This window comes from Drosophila bipectinata, chromosome 2L (genome assembly GCF_030179905.1).
Source record: "Drosophila bipectinata strain 14024-0381.07 chromosome 2L, DbipHiC1v2, whole genome shotgun sequence".
In the NCBI taxonomy this organism is placed as follows: domain Eukaryota; kingdom Metazoa; phylum Arthropoda; class Insecta; order Diptera; family Drosophilidae; genus Drosophila; species Drosophila bipectinata.
This window is the reverse complement of record NC_091736.1, coordinates 9,862,384-9,883,805: the sequence shown is the minus strand read 5'-3', so window position 1 is coordinate 9,883,805 and position 21,422 is coordinate 9,862,384. Positions and strand designations below refer to the sequence as shown.

The window sequence follows — 21,422 nt, the reverse complement described above, 5'->3', positions numbered from 1 at the left end:
TTTTCAAATTATATCGAATATCTTACAATAAAAACTACATATTGGTTTATATATGCATATCAGAACATGCTTGTTTAATCCTTTTTGCTTGTTTAATAAAACCATAAACCACCATAGTTTATTAACGAATCTCATTTTATTAAATTTCATATTCTTCATTTTGCATAATGTAATATTTATGTTTTGTTTCTCATAAACTAACAGTAAATATATATATTCTTGTTTGTATAATTCTTGTTGATAATTTATTTATGCTTTAGTTAATACAGGTTCTTCTTGAGTCGGTATAGTGTTCTCTCACGTTAAACTTATAATAACTTTGTCTAATTGTTTTGTCTTTGCTGTATAGTTCCATGAAATACGTAGAAGAGGGCCTGAAGTCGAGTGTTAGCTGGCTGTGGGGTTGGGGTAGTCTTTGGATAAGGTCAAAGGACTGAAGAGATAGTCGGTATTAATTGCTGCTACCTTAACATTCACGTATATTAACTGACACACGTACATATTTGTAAATTATTATCAATGCAACATGTAGATTCTCTACAAAATACCATTTGTGTTTACTTCTACGCCACTACTAATTAATTTATCTAATTTTCTACTTTTTATAGAGTGTTATTATTATTTGTCTTTTGTATTTACAAAATTGAAATAATAAGGGTTAGCTGCCCAACCATGTAGAGTTTTTCAAACGATTATAATTTTGGAAAAATGTAACACAATTTTTGAAAGATAAATTGGAACTCGCTATAAATAATATGACAGCATATTTTTTTTTATAAAATTAGATTTTTTTCTTTAGTTTACTACATTTATATTCATTGTTTTATGTGCAATCTTTAATATTGCTTATATTTTAGGGACTCAGTTATTAACACGTCTTGTATTACCATTAGTTCTTTGCATTAAAAAGTAATTTCGAGAAAATCTACTTGCCATTAGATACGTACATATATGCACTTATATTGATTTCCGTGAGAGGTTTGTATGTTGTGTGCTTAAAGTGACCTGTTTCAGATGTTGGGACATCCATTCAGAGGTTTGTGTTTTTAAAAAAGTGTTCAAGTCCTTTTTTAATTGATATAATTGGCGGTGCTTGTTCGTGTTAAAGTTCATAGACGGGTGTTCACACCTCATTACGGTATACATTAAGCTTTCTTTTAACGATATTTTTGTGCGCTCTCCAAATAGGTAAGCTGCAGGTTGCCTAGATTCTTGGAAGGTATACATATAATCAAAATGCTTTGTTATACCCTTGCCATGTTTATATAATTAGGGTTTTCGGGCTTACAGTATTCAAACAAGAAACTAAATGAAAACTGTTTGGTACTATTGCGTGACGACCCATAAAAATTCCAGTAATTCATTGATAACTGCAAGGGTACAAAAAACTTTGGCTGCGATAGAAGTAAGCGTTTTGTACTTGTTAATTTTATAGATATTTTACATAACTAGAAATTGTCAATGCGCTTGGTTAATATGCAACATTTATTGTGGCTACAATTGTAAATTTAGGGTGTAATAAATTATTATTAACTAAGGATATAAATTATATTGCAACTGGTTGTGGGTATATACAAAATTCGATTTAAAATATATAAAAGATAAAGTATAAAATCATATAACAGCCTTGTGTTGAAGTTAGGTTAACTTGATTTGGTTAAAATATAAAAAAATATAGCTTACTAAAGTAGCAATTAAAAAATAAGTTAAACGTATAAATGTCATTAATGTCTTTTTAAAACAATCATAAACGCATGTAAATCAACTAATGTTCTACTTCCACACATCGAATATGTCTACCCTAATTGTCGAACGAATTCGATCGCAGTTGGCTATAGCAAGCCTGACACACTCTAACCGGCTTCAAGATGCGTAGCCGAGAGATTTCCGACTCGAATCTGCTGCACTTGTTGCAGAAGACCTGTCCACAGTTGCGGCAATGATGTTTCCTTTCATAGAGCGTAAATCTGAAAAATAACACAATGAATATTTTGTAAAACTAGGGAGTACTGGATACTTACTTCACATGACATTTAACGCACTGATCTGCTCCCTCATCCTTTAGCCAATGATCCGCCACTCCTCGACCCGGCTGCTCTGCAACGCTCCACGAGAAGATGCGGCCACGAGCGTCACCTATAAAGCATTATAAATATACGTGACTATTTGACCTAACCTTCTTCACAGAGTTTACTTACCAACATATAGGATTTTGTGATCTTTGGATACTGTCAACGCTGTAATGCTTGCTGGTTCAGCATTATCCTTACGATCGTATGCCGTGTGCATGGTTAATTTCGAGCGGAACATTAATTGACGTTGCCATCGGAATCCTAGAATATAAAAGGAAATTTATTTTGGGCTTGTTTTTAAAAAGATTTCTTCCATACGCACCTTTTCGCAAAACCTGGTCGCCTCTGGGCCTATCATTGTCTATAACTACGAAACCATCCGTCAAACTAGTATCCGATTTACTCGGTCGTATAGCATGTTCGTCTACAGAGGAGAAGGATGTTATTAAACTTTTCGCAAACTTTTTAGAAACATTAGTACCCTCTGCAAGTTTTGGATCAGAGCTACTGCCTGGTGCTTCTACCGTGGCGGATTTCATTTCGTGCAAACTCTTTGCTCCTGAAATGGAGCTCTTTCTCCGCTCTGCTTGAGCGGCCTCCTTGGCATTTTGTTCCGACTTGGTCGACACCTGGCTATGCTGCGAAGCCTCCGAGATGCTGCTCTCCGACGCAGACTTTACAATATCTATAATGAGATTGGGTGAGAAGCCAAAAGAGGAGTGAGTATTTCCCATCTACTAACCATTTTCTTCCTCGGGCTGTGGGAAGCTTGTTATGGGTTTAAAGATGTCAATGGATTCGTCTTTATTGTCACCCTTATTGTCTTTTACATCCAATGAAACAGAGTCTGGCTTGTCCTGCGAGGTAACCTCCACTCCGCGCTTTAGCTTGCGATCGATGGGCACCTGCGTGTGTTCCAGCGACCACATCTAAAAAACCATTATAAATGAATAATAATCCAAACTAGTTGCTTTTTGATTACCTACCCTTACTACTCCGTCGGTGGAGCCTGTTATAACCACGTTCTGTTGGTCCCATTCCCGGATCTGGGAGAAGGCCACGCAAAGTATTTGCTGCATACGATCTGCGCTGCCCACGCACGTGTTAACCATAGAGAGGGGATCGCCGTTGATGGACCAAACATGCAACCAGGTGGCCGAGCAGGTGGCGATCTCGCCTGTCAGTTCGTTGATAGCCACGGCAGCGACTACTCCTGCATGTCCCCTCAACTGCCGCACGAATGTGAATCGCGACATGTCCCACACAATGGCAGTTCCATCCCGCGATCCGGACACGATCACGTTGTAGGCGGCACTGGCCGCCAGACAGGTTACGGCGTCGGTGTGCCCGTGAAGGGAGTGTTTCACACTGAGGCTCTTGCGGTTGGCGTCGAACTTCCAAATGGTCACCACCGAGCTGGTTCCGGCCGTGACAATCATCTTGGCGTTGGGGCAAGCGCATGTCAGGATTTCCCCAGAGTTCTGGGCTGCTGCCTCGGACACAAAGGACGCCCGATCCGTGTCGTACAGACCCACACGGAGGGAGTGGTCAGCGAATCCCCAGGCAATGTACTTCGTATACGATGGCGGCATCATCACCTTGTTTTGCTCCACGGCGAACACCGTCTTATCGGGCTGCAGTATCTGGCCGACTGGACCCTTCAGCTCCTTGATGGGCTGCAGGCTGGGCTTCAGGTTGTCCAGATTGTGGAAGAAGAGCCGGTCTGTCTGGAGCACTGTGCTGTTGCCTTGAATCAACGACGTGGGGTCGATCAACGCCGAGTGACGGGAACTGCCCATTTTCTTGGCCGGATGCGCCTTTTTGAAGAGCTGCTTCGGTATCTGTCCAAAGTTATTGATGAAGCCAATGGTGGCATTTTTCTTGAGAGGATCATCAATGCTGGAAAAGATGATGCAGTTAGGATTGAATCTGCCATCGGCCATCATAAGACTTACTTGTAAATATCCACATTCCCCTCATAGAAGAGATGGTGGAACACATTGACGGCATCCACGGCGGCTGGACCTTGCTGCTTGCACCCGAATATCAAGTCGATCCACTGGAAAGATACATCGTCAGAAATCTCAAACCAAAATCTTAAAAGAATTTAACCAACCAGATGCAAATGCTGGCTGACATAGTCGCACTCCAAGGCGCTCCTGTGCAATCGGATGAACTCCCTCGGGTCCTGCTTGGCCCAAGGGGGAAGAATAACATGGTTGAGGGTCTCTCCGTTCTGCTTGGTTCCCAGGTCAAAGTTGTTAAAGTTGCTGAGGAACTCGGGCAGGTAGAAAAACTCCGGAATGAGCTCCTTAACGTCGGCCATGTTAAGCTTTGAGGCCGAGAGCCAGGCCTCCTTGATGCTGTGGAACATCCGGTCTGCGAGATCAAAATGTCCGCCTTGGAGCTTGAGGAAGGGCTGCGAGAAGGGCTCCAGGCGCACCAGGTATGAGCAAACGATCATGGCGGAACTGTAGTGAGTTCCGTAGTGGTAGGGCGGCGTTTCACCGTGGGGATCATCCCATTCCTTGAAGCGCTTCTGGAACTGCTCCAGCCTCTCATCCGCTTGGGCACCCATGGGTCGCGAGAAGTCACGGAAAGTCTTGGGATTGGACAGGTCAAGCTCCTCGGAGTCGTAGTCGGCCAGGATCCAGGGAAAGACGGGATATTGCATCAGGTCATTGTAGCTGCGCCCCGCCAGAGTGTTCAGGTGCATGAGATACTGGAAGTTGGAGATCTCGCCGCGCACCCATCGCTGGGTAACCGAAGTCTCGCCGATCAGTCCGCTGAAGATGCCCGCCGTCTGCTCCACACTGGCTGTGCGCTTCTGTCCCGCCACCGACTGCTGGGCATTGTCGTTCAGGGCAGTGGCCAGGGCCAAGAAGCGCTGGTTGACCTTGTTGCGTACTTTGCGGGGGAAGCTCAAGAGGTAGTTGCGCCCGTCCTCCGAGAACACTTCCAAGGCGATAGGCTGGAGGAGGTAGCGGCGCTTGTGCACCTCGCGAATCTCCTCGTAGGCGAACTTGGAGCACTGCCGTAGCTTGTGGCCCACGGCTCGCGACGTGGTCGAGGAGGTGCCTCCGGAATTGGGAATAATCGGCTCGTAGGCTCCAGGCGGAAGGGTATCAATGTCGCGAATCTCACGGTTCTTGAGTAGCGTGAACCCATCTACGATGTAACAATGCTCCTTTCCGAACAGCAGCAGGCCCTCAAAGGTGTCCAGACCCTGGACCCGTGCGCAGCGGAACATGAAACCAATCTTCTCCTGCTCTTCCAGCAAGCGCAAAAACGTTTCATTGTCGCTTGTCATGGAAGTGTCCTCCTCTTCTTCGTCGTCCTCGGGGGCGTTGCCATCCACCGACTCCTGATTGTAGGAGGCCGCTCCATGCCCTCCCAGCTTTGGCGACACAGGCGGTGGGGGTGTGGACGTGGAGCTGCTGGGCTCCAGACGATGCTGATGCACTGCCTCCAAAGAACTCTGCTGCTGCACCGAGTGCTGTTCTGCCGCCTCGGCCAGAATGCGTGGCTGCTGCTGCCCGTGCAGGGCGTAAGTCTTGCTGTCCAGACTGGAAGCTACTTTGTACTTAAGCTGGCGGTTGTCCGGCAGCTCCAGCTCGGGGCGGTAAGGGTAATGCAGATAAAAGACGTCGTTGCGCATCGTCTTCTTGCGCATGCGGTGGGGGCCCTCGGTGGTGTCCAGGATCCACTTGTCCAGCGAGCAACAGCCGGCGGGACCCCAGAGGCCTCGCTCCCGCGTAAGCTCCGTCTCCGACTGCACCCAGTCCTGGTAGACATAGCGGTGGGTGTGCTGCAGCATCTGCTGGTACTGCTTGGTGCGCAGCTCCAGCAAGTCCTTCACCAGCTGCACATGGATCCCCGTGGACTCGTAGGCAGCCTCTCGGCTCAAATTCGACTTGGTGCGCACCAGCTCCTCTTTCTTGGTCTTCGTGCGGCTTGTGAGTCGTGACAGCCCCCCTGTGACCTTCTGGATCTTGGATTGAATCTGGGTATGCAGCTCCATGGGTGCACGGTACGAGGCCTTGCGTTCAGCCTCTACGTAGTTGAACCACAGCCTCGATGCCAGCTCCATCACCTGCTCCCGAGTGGTCTGCAGATCGGGAGCCTTGCAGTTGGGCTGCGGGGCCGTGAGCGACACCTTGAAGACCTCCTCAATGGCTGGCTTTTTGCAGACGTACAGCTCCTCCCACACCCGGAAGGCGGCGCCGACAATCAGGTTGTGGCCCTGAAGCTGGTTGAGATCCTCGTCTTTGGGCTCCGTGGTCTCTGTCTGTGGGTTCACGTGCCAGGTGGTGTTGCGGCTGGTGGCCGGCTCCAGGACGATCTTCATGTCGGCCGTCAGCTGCAGCAGGCAGTAGGTCAAGCAGCCGACGAACTCCAGCTCGTGGTTTCCAGCTCCGAAGATGAGGAGGCGGTGCTGGATAATCTTGTGCAAAGCCTCCAGAACGCTAACTTGCTCAGCCCGGGAGTCGTCGGTGGGTCGGGAGAGAAGGAAGAGGATGCTGCGGTTGAGCGAGTGGTGCAGGTGCTCCAGCGACAGAGACGAGGAGCGGCGCTTGGCCTGGGCGATCAGCTTAATGACAAAGTCGAAGATGTCGTGCGGGTTGCGGGCGAGACATCCCTGCCACAGCTTGTCCACCACGCGCGCCGTCAAGTAGAAGACATTCGGGGCGATGTGCTGCGTCTGGCTTTGAAGGAGCGGCACCAAAGGTAGGGCTGCTTGTTCCCCTACGAGCACATCGGCGGCCAGCAGGTGATCCATCAGAGCGATAATGATTTGCGTTTGGTACTGGACTTGCAGCGGAAGCTCCGCTGTGTCGGGGGCTGCGTCCAGGACGAGATCGATAACAGGCGTTGTTTTGCCCTGCATGTTCAGCCCAAGGGAGTCAACCACAATAACGCGCAGGAAGTCAATGATGCACTTGCTAACCGGGTGCGCGGCCAGTTTGGACTGTGGGGCAGTTCCGTGTAGCGTTTCCGGCGGCGGCAGGACGAAGCTGCTGCCTGTTCCATCGGTGGGCGTTGAGGCTCCGCTGTTTGGCTCAGAGTCCGCTGCACGAGATCCCGGAGGGAAAAGCACGGCTACCAACGAGGTGACCACATCGCCGGCCATCATCACGGGTGAAAAATCGGTGAGATTCTGGTACAGGCTGAACAGCAGCTGGATGATAGTCTCCGGGTGGCTATGCAGCCAGGGAGCGCATTCACCGCCGTGCACTATGGCTCTTACCATGGCCAGGAGGACGCAAACGCCTTCGGGACAGACGCTAAGCTTGGGTAGCTGTGTGTTGGCCGAGACGGGGGCACCCCAGAGGAACGACCAGACCCGGTCTAGGTCAAACTTGGTGTGCTCGGTGGCCAGTACTTTCACTGGCTGGCCCATGATCAAGGCGGTGATCAAGAAGTACAGTTCAGGGACGTCCAGGTGGTGCTGCATCAGCCATTCGAGCAATTGGAAACCTGATGAACCAATGCATTCCAATGATCATTGCATCAATTATCCAAAATTAGGAAACTCACCTGGAATGTTTAATGCTGCCGTCCGCACTTCGCCTGCGATCTGGGTGGGCAGGTGCTGAATAGTGTTCTGAGGAGTGGCTACTATCACAGTGCCAGTGCCGTTGGTAGGACGCTGGTTGAGCTGCTGGGCACCGAGGCCCAGCATCTTGCGCTGGGACACCATCTCTGTGAAACGGAGGTAGCCTCCGTTGTGGGTGGCATCCCTGAAGCGAACCAGGAAGCTCTCGTTGGCGCAGACTACCACCAGAATGCGCACTGCAATTATGACGGTGGTGAAGTGCACGTGTGGCTGCATGAAGAGGAGCAGCCAGTCCATTCCCAGAGTCTTCGATATGTCGTCGCATATGACATAGTTCACGGTGTTGCGCGGCGTGAAGAGCAGGCCGTGGAGCAGCGAGAGACATCGGTTTCGCAAGTAAATGTTCTGAGCCACGCCCCCATCCTGATCGTCGCTAAGGTTCTTAATGCTGGGAAGGGGTATGCTGCGCTCCAGATTCCCATCCTGCATACGCGGCAGCTTGGCAGCCACATACTGGCCGTACAGCAGGAGGTCTGTGTGGCGGGGCTGACCCCCCAGAAGCGTCTCCAGCAGGCTAAAGAGGATCTCGCGCGTCGAATGATCCTGGATTTGGGTGATGATGTGCAGTAACTTGACTAGCAACTGCAGGTCCCGCATTATCTTGACGTTCTGCTTCTTTTCGCTGGACTCCACAGCCAGCTCTAGTAGATGCTCCAACAGAGACCGGAGCAGACCATTGGGGGCATTGTGCCAGATTTCCAGGTCGCAGAGCAGATCCTGGAAGGCAGTTACGTTCGGAATGGCGGACATGTCCTGGCCGCTGTTCACTGTGCCTACCAGACCGAATGTCAGGTGCAGAATGTGCGAGTTCAGAAGATGCTTTTTCTTTTTGAAGAACATTCCCAGCGTTTGGTAGCATCGCTTCCGATCCATCTCGGCCTGAGCGGCGCGATTGCTGCGCACAACGCAGGTTAGGGCTTTCACGCCAGCATACAAGGACTCCACGTCCTGGGCCATGGCTATGATGCCCAGCAGAACGTTGCAGCCGCCCACAGTGTCAATCATGGCTGAAACAGGATGGGGGCTAAACACGCGCACTCCTAGGTATCCAACAACTACTCCTCCGAGGGATCGACCAGCTCCGGCCAGATGACCTGCAGAGTTGTGCAAAATTCTGAAAACCGAAAAGAAGATTAGCTTTGGAAGAGAAATAGTTTCCTGAGAGAACTTACTTGATGGGAGTGGCGTTTTCGTGGGAGTTCATGTTCAGCTGCTTGGCAATGCTCTTGTTGTCCGCCCTACTGTACACCTTCCGGATCTTGACCAGCGTCAGCTTGGACACGGCTTTGGCGTTGAGGCCCAGAAGAACTCGATCTTCCGGCACCAGGGGAGCCAGCGGTTCCGCCTGCTTGCCCAACTGCGGCGCCTGCAGGGAGCCCATGTAGTGAGGACCCAGTTGGTAGATAGTCTGTACTGTTTGCTGTGTGAGAACATCCTCGAGAAGATGGCACACACCCTGCTTCCAGCACAGGCGAGAGTAGCGTCGCCAAATGGGTGGCGTTCCAATGTAACCAAAGATTTGAGTTGCGGACGTCAAGCTGGCGCTGCTCGCCCCTGGATGCTGGGCGATGTAGTGCAACTTTTGGGTGTGCATTGGAACTCCATCGAGATACAGCGACAAGCTGGAGTTTTTCAGCACTGCCCGGTTGAGCACCACCACCAGGTTGTGCCACTGGCCCTCATGCAAGAGATCGGGGCACCAAATGCGGGCGATGCCGTCATCAGATCCTTCTGGCTCCCAATCGCCAATGCCTGGAAATGGTTCAAGTTATAAAATAACTTCAATATCACTCCTAAATATGAACTTACTTTTTCTTGGAGTAACCAGCGTCTCCTGGGTGGACACCACAATGGCCTTGTCCCGCGCAGAAAGCAGAATCGACAGGCACGCGAGGTTGTCCTCTCGTGGGTTGTGAATAGTCCGTACCAGCGTCAGGAGACGCACGCAATGGGGATCTGTCTTGGGATCGGAAAACTTCTCTACGCAGAACCATGTGGAGTAAGTGAGTCCAGTCTGCGGTGGAAAGATGCGATCACCAGCTCCGATGCCACCGATGGTGTTTGCGTCAATGGTTCCACCGGCCGTGGCTGTCGCCTGAGGCGCCAATGAGGGCAAGTACAGGCAGCCAAATCCCTCAGCGGACATGTCCAGCTCCACGAATGGGGGCAGCGTGCTCGAGCCGTGTGCCCGAAAATCGCGGGGCGTAGTCATCGAGACAAGTGTCTTTATCCGGGTCAGAGGCACGGGACCGCCCAGTCTATATGGCCGCTGCAGGTCAATGTCGGCGCAGGAAAGCGGCTCACCCAGACGTAAAAACTGGCGCAGCTCCGTGGGCTGCAGAGCCTGGGCCGCCAGACGTTCCAGGATGTACTGCATTGGAACGTGCAGCGGGTGCGACTCCTCTGCTAGGGCCCGGCGCGTCAACTTCAGCAGCTTCTCAGCCAGCCCATGGTCACACATGATCTGCTGATTGCGCTCGCTCCGCACCAGCGACTTGATGACCTCACTTAGGTACACCTGCAGTTGCATGGCCTGGAGAGGAGCGTCGTCGAGCTCCACAGCTGGCAGCAGCTGGAGCATGCATAGCACAACACCAGGATGCACAATCCGTGGCTCGGGACTGGGTTGCGTGAGATTAAGCTGGCTGGGATGCACCGGAGCCGCTAGTTCCTTGCTCGGCGATCGAGAGCTCGGCGGAGGATCGCTGAAGAGAGTAATAATTCCGCTCAAGTTCGGAGGTTCGAAGTTATCCAAGGCAATACTGTAGAGCAGCCGGAAGACGATGCACACATAGGAGAGGGGATAAGGGACGTCATCCGAGAAACTAAGAAGTAATAGTCAAGTTAGTAGAACACCTGTTTTAAAAATGGAAAACCCATACCTGACACTCAATATGTCGCCACTGAAAATCTCATGGTAATACTTAAGGAGCGACTGCTGTGGCTCGTACGTTCCTGTAAAGTCCTGCAGCGAGGATGACCCTCCAAAGCATCCCAGCAAGCGCAGGGTGTCGCACAGCGAAGTGCTGCTAATCTCCTGATGAAAGAACTTGGCGTTGGCCGGCTCAAAGCGCATGGCGGTGGCGAGGGTCTGGCAGACAATCTGCAGTAGCAGAATGAGGTCCTGCTGCGGTAGGCCCGGTTGCAGATGGGCCATGCTGCCGTCCAGAGAGACAAACACACTGGTGAGGTACACGAAGCCGCCCACCTTGCGGAAAACGGTGCGGGTGCGGTGCGAGTCCTTGAGGCAACCGAGCAGCATGTTGAGTATCTGAATCTTGAATTCCACTTGCAAGGGGCTCACCCCATGCATGAGCGAGAGTATGTGCAGCATGTCGTCATCACCGCCCGCGGACAGGATGAGCTCCCTTACTATCCCCAGGGCCTGTGGTCGGCAGTGCTTGAACTTGACCAGTTCGTGAACGCACTTGGCGCCGCCGTATTCCCGAAATAGCTGAGCATTGTTGTTGGCCCCGCCGCCAAGCAGCATCGTGAGCGCCTCAAGGACTAGCTTGCCGAGGGTGTCCTGTAGGTCCGGTTCCTGGTTTTCTGTTGTCTCCACCACCACCGACTCGTCTCCATCGGTGATGTCATGTACGTGAGTAGCGTAGCGGGTCAGGCAGCCGGCGAAAATCTCCAGGATTCCAACTTCGCGGTAAACGTCCTTGAATACAGCATTGTGCCGCAGGACATTTAGAAGCGACTTCAAACATAATATGCTGCAGGCTGTCGACTGGTTATGCTTCAGCAGTTGTGCCATACTGATCAGTTCCTTGCAGGGCACGAAGTTCAGTTGAAAGACAATGAACTCCAGCAGGTCGAAAAACTTTTCCTGGATCTGGGGACTCTTCAGGTGAATGCGCTCTGCGAAAGAACTTAAAGTGTGCTCCGATTCCAGGATGAAGTAGTTGGCATTTTCAGAGTGATAGACCCGGGAAATGGCGTCCAGGATAGTGCAACACAGCGCTGGCGTTGTTGACTTGAGGAAAACGTTCTGCAGCACCTGGAAAGCGTATACATTCCTTACGCATGTCTCACGGGATGTGGATTGCGGCAGCTGGAAGTTCTGCAGCTTAAACGAAGTGTTGAACTGAGCAGCTGGCGGACGAAGCTCATAGAATCCGCACATGCACAGCGACGAGATCATCAGAACCAGGTTCCGAATGGCTGCTTGTATTTCCAGTGACTGATTGCGGTTAGTATCGAACCTGTGAATGATTTCCAAAATTAGGACTTGTCTTCATTTAAAAGAAAAGGCTATATACTTGAGGAGAAAGTCACACAGAAAAACGTATCCCTGTGAGGCGCGAAAGTCGTCCATCAGTATCTGGGACACCTGGCTGGAGTCCTTGAGGAAGCAAAACACCGTGACGAACATTTCAACAATTTCCAGTGGATTTCCAAATGTCAGACGTTGCATGTTGTCCACACAAAGCGCCATGCAGCCCTTGGCTAAATATACAATTTTATAAAAAAATCCAAGTTCGTTAAACATAGTGCTTGGATACTCACAATGTATGTAGCTAACGACGGATTCGGTCAATCCGTGACGGGATATGGTGGTCAGGATCTCGGCTGCATTCTTGCGCCACACAATGTTGTGGATGGGACAGGGCGATGTGATGGCTGAGAAGAGCAACGTCAGATCGTCCATGCGAGCCAGTTCCTCAGCCGGATAGGGATACGAGCACAGCTTAACCAGTAGCTGTACAAAGACCTTCTGGAGTAGAGTGCGACGCTCTTGGGCGTTGAAATCGCTTAAGATTCCGCCATCCGCGGCTGGGACATCGTCTTCCACGATGGGCAGATCAAAAAATAGATACAAGCACTTTACCAGCGTCGATGGCACTGCAGCGGCAGTCATTACCTGAAAGAGAAGATACATCACTAAGTGGCCCTAAACAGAGTTTACAGACTTACTTGAATCAGAGATACATCTCCATTGGCCAGCAGGTTCAGGGTGGCGAGAAGCATCCATCCGCTGCTGGTTTCCTCAGTGGTCTCCACCTCCAGAAACTTGACAATGGCGATGGACGCAGCCTCGGTGCTCTGATTGGAAGCCCGCTTGCGGATCTCGCTGACCATTAGGCGGGACACTTGCTGGCAGAAGGCCACTACGTCCCAGAACTTCTCGCTCATTTCGTTGGCCGGGCAACTGCCGAAGACCTTGCAAAATAGGGGCAGCATGTCGTAGAGCTTGTTGTCGCGTTCCTGCTCGCTCAGGGGTTCCCTTGGATGAGTATACTCGTTAAAGAGTTTCTTTAAAGTGCTCAGGCTGATTTGGATGCGGGCATCCAACAAAGTCTCCTCCCCAGCACGCCCGTTGGCGGAGGCTGGGGCATTGGACTCCGCGGCGGCCCGGGGAGATCCGTTGGCTGCCGTGTTGTCGCCACTACTGCTGCCACTGGCGCTTCCTGCGCTGGCAACGCCGCGCAGCTTGCGCATTACATTCATGTCTGGGGTATTTTAGATGCGTTCCGTTTAAACTAGAAGATTAAAGCAATGTATACAAAATATTAAGATTTAATATTCTTAATATTTAAATAACCTTAATACTAAGGAATGTACAGACATTATCTCTTATTTCTTTTGAGCTTTAAATAACAAATTAGTCTAAAGCTATCGGAATTACATTATTCATTGACCTTAAAGTAGTTACAGGGTTATTGTTTATCAGTCTCGCTGAATCAGAAAAAAAGCTTAGAACAGTGGCACTGTAGCCAGGCTTCACTGTCTCCAAGTGGGAACTCGATTCCATTAAAAACCTGTTGATATCAGTTGTCAGAAATTCCCTTTGAGTCTCATATAATGCATGTGGCTTAGGAATTTCCTTTCCAATCGGTGCCAAATATCAATATTTATATGCTACAGTGGATCACAGCTAACTTGACCCCAAAGCGAACAACAAATTAATAAAATTTAAACACAGAACGGTTAACAGTTGCTTTTGAAGCTGGGATCCCCATTTTCTGTTACTTGATTGGCCTAATTTGCACACAAACAACATTCAGCTGGTGACCCATCAATTGAGTTGTCTAAGCTGGTCGGGATCACATCATCGCACAGTGCAGTAAGTGTTATTTGGTTGTTTTCACTGCTATTCTATTCCCGTCGTAGTACTCGCCACCGATTTAATTAGCGACCGCTGGAGGTGAATCACACAAAACTGCCATTTATTGTATCGTTGTATGCGCCGCCTCGGGTATATTTACTTTCGGGGAGTGAATGAACGTGCGATCGTTGCCTCAGCAAGTGCCTTATGCGGGAAGTGATCGAGCGAGTGGGCGACAACAAATATTTATTTATGTTTGTTGCGTCGATAAGCGAGACAGCTGTTAGGAGTTTACCTATTGCGTTTGTTTACCCCCACTCCCCACCCACTGGAGCAACATGTTTGGGTGTCTTGCGTTATGAAGCCAACGCATTTGGGGCAGCTAACGGCTGTAGTGGTTCTTTGGGGTTTCACTCTGCCCTCTCTTTCATCTTTTGTTTTGTTTTGCTCGTGTCAATCGCGCTTCCACGACAATTTTATTGATTTTTCCTCCTCCCCCACCTTAGGAAGCCCACAGCAGTCTCAGGTGAAATATTTCATTGTTCACACGCACTTTTAAGGCATATTCCACTTGGCCAACACTTACATTTAGTTCGCATCGCATGCATTGTGGCTGATTAGTGTTTTTTCACTCGATTTTACATCTTAATCTTGAGATAAAAATTCGAGCAAATTTTTGCTTTGCCTCTCGTATAATTTTCGTGAGTAATTTACAACACTAAAAATAAAAGTGTTGTAAAACGTCGTCTTATCATCAGCTGATCAATAGAGTTGCCTCTAAAAGTGGTCCCTACCTAATACTGAAGTAAAAAAATTGAACAATCGATTTATTTTTCATTTCGATTAATATTTAAATTTGAATTTTTGTAACTTCTAAACCTCGTTATTTCATGAACTTTAAATTTGTATGAATTTTTTTCTTAGTTCGATAAAAAACTATGCCCTGCTTTTTTCCCCCAAAAGTAAAATCTTTTTAATGTAAAAAACTTTTTTTTAATTTGTAATACACAAATTTTTAAACAAAAAATATATAATTTAATTTTTTTGGAATAACTGTTTTATTTAAATTAATATAATTGTAATTATTAAAATATACATTTTAAGGAAAACCTAAAATGTTTTTACTAGACTGGTTTCATGTTGCGAAAGGATCAAATAAAAAGTTTAATTAGAGTTCATGTGATAATAACGAGTTGCGAGTTATTTTTAGTTTAAACTTTAAAGGAGATCTCTTTAAAAAATATGATATTACCGTTTATATTATTAACTTTTTAAAATATATTTATAATCCATTTGAATTTATTTTTGAAGGCTATTATATTATTCTATCATCTTTTATAAAAGTTTAAAATTGCTAAAAGCTTTTAATTTCGAAATTGCATGAGTGCGGTTAGCGATCCCAAAATTGGTGGTAAATATTTTCACCGCTGATGGCCTGCATATGCCAATTGTGTTCCCTCCCTTGTGTTTGGGGTTATTAACATTTGTGTCTGAATTCGCACACGTTCTAATTGTCAACATCAACAGATATTAGTCAGTTATGGCAACAAAATTATTTGCATATTGATTGCGAACTCTGTGCTCTTGTTCATGTTTTGATAATGATGCCATTCGATGTTGATTCGTTTGATAAAGGGGCCGGCTGCGGCTTTATTGGATTAGAATGACAAGGCAATCAAATGCAACTCACGTCCATGTGTCCCAATTTCAGATGGGGGGATGTCAGGCAGAAGCCAAATGCAATTTCAGTCCGAAAATGAAATGCAGATTAAATTACATTTTTAAATCAATTAGGGGTGCAAAAGTATAGGCGTGGCGCGTTAAATATTTATCCAGCTGTCGGGGCCCGGGGGAGGATAATCCTTTACGTCTGCTGTCCGAATGTCGGTTCGCCAGGATCCCCAAAAATAGTTGCTTTTGGGCGTTGGCCCGGTCACGCCCCGCCACACCTACTACTTGCCCCCTGGCCGTTGCGTGACTGTTCATATTCCTACACCGCGGCGCACCGGCTGGGGGTGCCGATGGCCACACACATAGTAGTACATAAGTTCACCGGTAAGTTCTCTAATGCTTTTTTATGTGCCCCGCACCAGTCGGACAGCCTTTGGGGCTTGGCACTCGGCATTTTCCACCTCTGAAGGTGCTACCAAAACTTTTCTGTCTGCCACATAAGAATTATGATGGCAAGGGTTAGCCGGTGGCAGGGAGACCTGCGAAAGCGGCAATATAATAATGGATTTTTCGTTTCAAGCTATAAATATAAAAGCAACTGACAAAATGGAAACAATATTTCTGCCTTCCAAAAGTAGATAGTCCCACATTCGGGCAAACAATTGATGGGAAATCACAATGAAATGGTTTATTTTCTATTGGTCCTTCACCCAAAAAGCTGAAACGGATACGCCAATTCAGTGATAATAGATGTAATATTTACGATGTCTTAGATACTAAATCATAATTTAATCATAATTGAATTTCCTTATTTCTCTAAGCCTTTGTTGTTTTCAAGTTGGGACAAGGCGTTTGGCCTCCTTCTCACCTCCGTCTAGAAAATGTAAAAGCGTCAGACCGAATTTCATTTACACAGAATTCATGTGGGACTCATTAGGCTTGGGGTTCCCCTTTTTTGTGTGCGAAAAACTTTTATTTCTTGTCCCGGCACTTCATCTTCTTGTTGTTGACAATGAGCGAAACATTTGCGTATCGGAATTGGCAGGACTCCAAGGGCTAGGGGCAAGGGAAAAAGGATACACACTTGTCTCCGTTCTCCCTAAAGACACTTTCATGAATATTCATGCCACTGGGGAGTGAGCCTCAAATTGAGACGGTAGACACTTTATCCTCAGCTTTTCGGATTAACATAAAATTTCATTTGATGGTGTTTTTGGCGAAGATTTTTATGGGGTATAAAAGATTTCATATCGCAACTAACTTGTTTTCGGGATTTGATACGGTATGCTTAACGAAATCACCAAGGACCATCCGGATGATGGGAATTGGCCAAGGTTATGGCCAAAAGAGGGGTTCACCGCGTTTATACGTGAGAGGACTTTCAAGTGGTTTAGTTCGAGTTTAGAGTGTAAGGTTACTAACTCTTGGTTTTAAATATAAAATTGATATTGTATATTGTATATTGTATATAAATTTAAATGGTAAATTCACTTTAAATATTATTATGTGGCAATAAATAGAGTCTTTCTACAAAATCCCTATAGAATCCTACAAAAGATGTAATTTCCCAACGCAATGAAAATGCTAAACCATTACGTTAATGTTTTTTGTCCAGCTATTAAAAAGATTAACTGGGATTCTCTAGCAACTGAAAAGTCGGAACAGCTCAAGACCCATTCTCCAAAGCAGCAAAGTGTGGATGATTTTTATTGATGTTTGAATCGATTTAAGACATTGTCGCATCAATAAAAAGCTAAAAACAAATTCAAAACAAGAAATGACGATTATTTGCTGTTGCTTTCGATGCAGCTTGTCCGTGATGATGGAGCAAGTTGAGAGATTGATGGCTTCCCGACAAGGTTGTTCCACATTATTTTTTTGGGTGCCTCGTTCTTGTTGATTCTTTACTTTGAATCTGAGTATTTGCCAGCGAAAATTCCAGTGCAAACACGGGCTTATTAAACAGCAAATATGTGGCAGGGGCTATAAATGAGAAATGCATTCCTCCAAAAAGTCACAGTTCTTTCACTGATTTCATCATGATCCGGTCGCTTATCGTTGTTCTCAGCTGTTGCCTGATCTTGGCCTTGGGGTACTCCCTGGAGGAGGTCACCGAAGAGTTTGAGGGAGGCACTACCCCACCGATCATTGACCATGGTTTCCCCTCTGCTTATGATGATCTTCCTGAGCTTAAGGAGCCCTCTGCCCAGGACCAAGATGTACTGGTGGCCAACAAGATCAACTGGCTCCCAGTATACGAAGAGTCGGATAACTTGAGACTGGTCCGGGAAGTAGACCAAGAACAGGCTACCACTCTTCTTCCTGAAACATCTCCAGCTAATCCCTTATTAGTGAAGGAAAACAAAGATTGTCCAACGGATGCTCATCGTGGACTGACAAACCTCATCCGTGTGGCTCGTCCACTTTTGCCCGTCTCCCGTCTGGCTAACATCCTTGCCAACGCTGCCGAGGATCCTCAAGTGCAGAACCTTATCAAACTGCTGCGCAGCGATCGCTTCAAGGAGCAGGTGTCGAAGCTGAGGTCCTCCAAGCAGCACCAGGCCCTGTTGGCCTTCATCTGCCAAAAGCTCCAGCTGGATCCCACCGTCTACATTCAGTATGTGAGGGTATTCCTGAATGTTCACACATCCGAGCCTCCAACCAGTCCGCTGCCCAACCGTCGCCAGGGAATTCGTGGCCTCCTTCAGGATCTTCGGGATGCCCTGCCCCGTGCCGCCTTGAGGGACATGTATCTCCGTCTCTATTCCTCGGACTCACAGTTGGCCAACTCGGTGCGTCTCATTCGTGGTGTTGAGTTCCGGCGATTGTTGCGTAATCTGCGAGGCTTGAAGGAGTACCAATCGATTGTCGAGGATCTGGAGAAATCGGGAGTGTCCGTTCGCCAGGTTCATATGTTGGTGTCCAATGCCCTGGGCTGGAGTTCTGTTGACTTTGGTTCTGAGACCTCAATCGTGGATGTCTAGAGACGCATGGAAGTTGGGAAGATTTACTTTTCGAGGAACGATAAACATCTTGAACTATTATCAGTATTTTAAAAACTAAAAAATAATTCTTTACGAATAGTGCATTTTTGTAAACTTAGCTTATAACACCTTCTTTCTATTTTAAACCTATCATTCTCATCCAAAATACGTAAAATTGATTAGGTGCAGGAACTCATTCTTTCTCAACGCCTTAAAGTTAACCCTAAAAACCTAAAAATATATATTAAAAAATGTAATAATATCTCCAGAGCCCAAAGGCGCTGTGTTTGATCATTTATAAGCTGCCTGCTGTCATCTGTCAACCAATTTTACATCATCCCACAAAAATCGCTCCCCATCAAAGAAAAAATGCGGGGCTTTGCTTCTGTTGTCTGAGACAATCGTAGAAACAACTGGATAGGAAATTCGTTATGGGATCCCTTGAAAGTGGGGTTTTTCTCTATATGGGTCACAGTGATGGCTATATCTTCCCCAATTCTCATCCGATTCTCAAGCGGAGTACCTCAAACGATTTCTAGATTGATTCGCCACCATTCTGTATCAAAATCCTGAGACAAAATTTTTTTCATATTTTTTGTCCATTTTTCGTGATGGGACCCCTTGAAAATGGGGTTTTCCCCTATAAATGCGGTTTTCCTCTATAGGGCCTACAGTGATGGGTATATCTTCCCCAATTCTCATCCGATTCTCAAGCGGAGTACCTCAAATGATTTCTAGATCGATTCTCCATCATTCTGCATCAAGAGCCTGAGACAAAATATTTTTTAGATTTTTTGTCTATTTTTCGTGATGGGACCCCTATAAATGCGGTTTTCCTCTATAGGGCCCACAGTGATGGCTATATCTTCCCCAATTCCCATCCGATTCTCAAGCGGAGTACCTCAAACGATTTCTAGATTGATTCGCCACCATTCTGCATCAAAATCCTGAGACAAAATTTTTTTTAGATTTTTTGTCCATTTTTCGTGATGGGACCCCTTGAAAATGGGGTTTTCCCCTATAAATGCGGTTTTCCTCTATAGGGCCCACAGTGATGGCTATATCTTCCCCAATTCTCACCCGATTCTCAAGCGGAGTACCTCAAATGATTTCTAGATCCCCCACCATTCTGCATCAAAAGCCTGAGACAAAAAATTTTTTAGATTTTTTGTCTATTTTTCGTGATGGGACACCTATAAATGCGGTTTTCCTTATATGGGCCACAGTGATGGCTATATCTTCCCCAATTCTCATCCGATTCTCAAGCGGAGTACCTCAAACGATTTCTAGATTGATTCGCCACCATTCTGCATCAAAATCTTGAGACAAAATTTTTTTTTAGATGTTTTGTCAATTTTTCGTGATGGGACCCCTTGAAAATGGGGTTTTCCCCTATAAATGCGGTTTTCCTCTATAGGGCCCACAGTGATGGCTATATCTTCCCCAATTCTCATCCGATTCTCAAGCGGAGTACCTCAAATGATTTCTAGATCGATTCTTCACCATTCTGCATCAAAATCCTGAGACAAAATTTTGTTCGTCCATTTTTCATGATGGGATCCATTGTAAATGGGGTTTCCCCCTACATGGCCCACAGTGATGGCTATGAAATAGAAACATAGGAAATAGGAACAGCTGGATATAACTCATTCGTTGCAATTATAGAACCACCACATCGGGAAAAAATGGGACTTGGCATTGGGCCTCTGGACGTGTTTATGTCTTCCAGCGACAGGCAACCGAAACCACTTCAAATTCGTTCAGGGTCAGAATCATTAGGGCAGACATATATCTGAGTTTGAATAGTTTGAGTCGCTGTTGCCGATGTTGTCTGTTGCTGTCGCCGCATGATGCCACCAGTAGCCACGCGGCAGCGCTCAAAAAAACAACAAACAATATACAAAAATTGATGCCGCACATGTATGTGGCCTCTGCGAAGACCTCCGCGGCAATCCATGGAGCTGTCAACGCCAGATCCTAATGATGGCAACAGTTGCTATAAACAAATTAGGGACGCATCGGGGCAGACAGTAGCCGACAGAAGTCGATTCTGGTCTATAAATAAGAACTTAAAGGGCCCGACCAAAAAGGGTCGTTTACGGAAATACGAGCTCAATATTTTTTTTATTTTATTTACCTCATGACTTGTGGCAACAATATGAAGCCGAGTTGCAATCTGCATGCGTCAAAGTAAATAAACAACTGGTAGAAATTCAAAGGCGTTGCATCGGATGGATGTGCAGTTTCTGCAGAAGTTTAGAGCAGTTCTTATAATTATTTTTTTTTTAGAATTTTTACAAATGGTTATGTGAAAATAATCTTGAAAACAAACCAAATGTCAACAATGCTGGTCAAAGCCTTTGGTCTCACGACTTTGCTCGTTTCTGTTGGCCAGCGGAGGAGGTTGACACACTTCAGAGTTCAATTGTAGGCTGAGAAGCTGTTGCATGGCAAAGCGTTTTCACAAAATTCCGCCAATTGCCTGGCGAAAATCACTACAATGGCAGCCGGCAACAAACCAAGCAACTAAAAAACAACGTTTTCCTCTACCTTTGTTACAGCATTTTCGTTCTGCTATTCAAACTCAATTAAGCAAATGGGAGAGTTGCTGTTGCAGGGCTTTTGTTCCCCAACGCTTTTTCCCTGTTTGGGGACTCGGATCCAGGGCTTCCAGACACCCGCACCTGGTGCACCCACCTTTCAAGTTAAAACAATGCATTTGAAGAAATTTTTTGAATAAATGGGGATTTAAGAAATTTGTTCTTCTTAAAATTGAAATTGAAAGTCCACAGGTCTATGTGGTCTGAAACATTTAGGTGGGTGGTCTGAAACATTCCTATTATTTTTATTTTATTGCATGTTTTAGGAATTTTAAATATGTGTAGTGAGCAATATTTACAAGTGTATATTGCACTCCACATTCAACTTTACGCTCAGTGCTTCCGCTGGTCGAGTTTGCTTGGGAGTTGTCGTAGTCGCTGGCGAAATTCCCTCGCTCCAGCCGGAGAATTGTGGAGCTGCAATTG

The 21,422-nt window shown here is 46.9% G+C and overlaps 2 protein-coding genes across 2 annotated transcripts; one reads left to right on the top strand and one right to left on the bottom strand.

Moving 5' to 3' along the window:
* Nucleotides 1-117: 117 nt before the first annotated feature.
* On the bottom strand, nt 118-14,476 carry bchs (WD repeat and FYVE domain containing 3 bchs). Its single transcript, XM_017243569.3, has 17 exons — nt 14,328-14,476; nt 12,610-13,175; nt 12,202-12,556; nt 11,955-12,141; nt 10,572-11,897; nt 9,499-10,514; nt 8,862-9,441; nt 7,611-8,803; nt 4,189-7,550; nt 4,028-4,131; nt 3,059-3,971; nt 2,815-3,001; nt 2,554-2,757; nt 2,395-2,496; nt 2,199-2,333; nt 2,022-2,136; nt 118-1,967 (listed from the first exon to the last, which is right to left on the bottom strand). The coding sequence occupies exons 2-17, from the start codon at nt 13,141-13,143 to the stop codon at nt 1,802-1,804; spliced, it is 10,479 nt and encodes a 3,492-aa protein (XP_017099058.2). The 5' UTR covers nt 13,144-13,175; nt 14,328-14,476; the 3' UTR covers nt 118-1,801.
* Nucleotides 14,477-17,443: 2,967 nt separating this feature from the next.
* On the top strand, nt 17,444-18,610 carry LOC108126748 (uncharacterized). The gene has a single exon (XM_017243432.3). It carries the CDS (start codon nt 17,452-17,454, stop codon nt 18,394-18,396), a length of 945 nt encoding a protein of 314 aa, XP_017098921.2. The 5' UTR covers nt 17,444-17,451; the 3' UTR covers nt 18,397-18,610.
* The last annotated feature ends 2,812 nt before the right edge of the window (nt 18,611-21,422 follow it).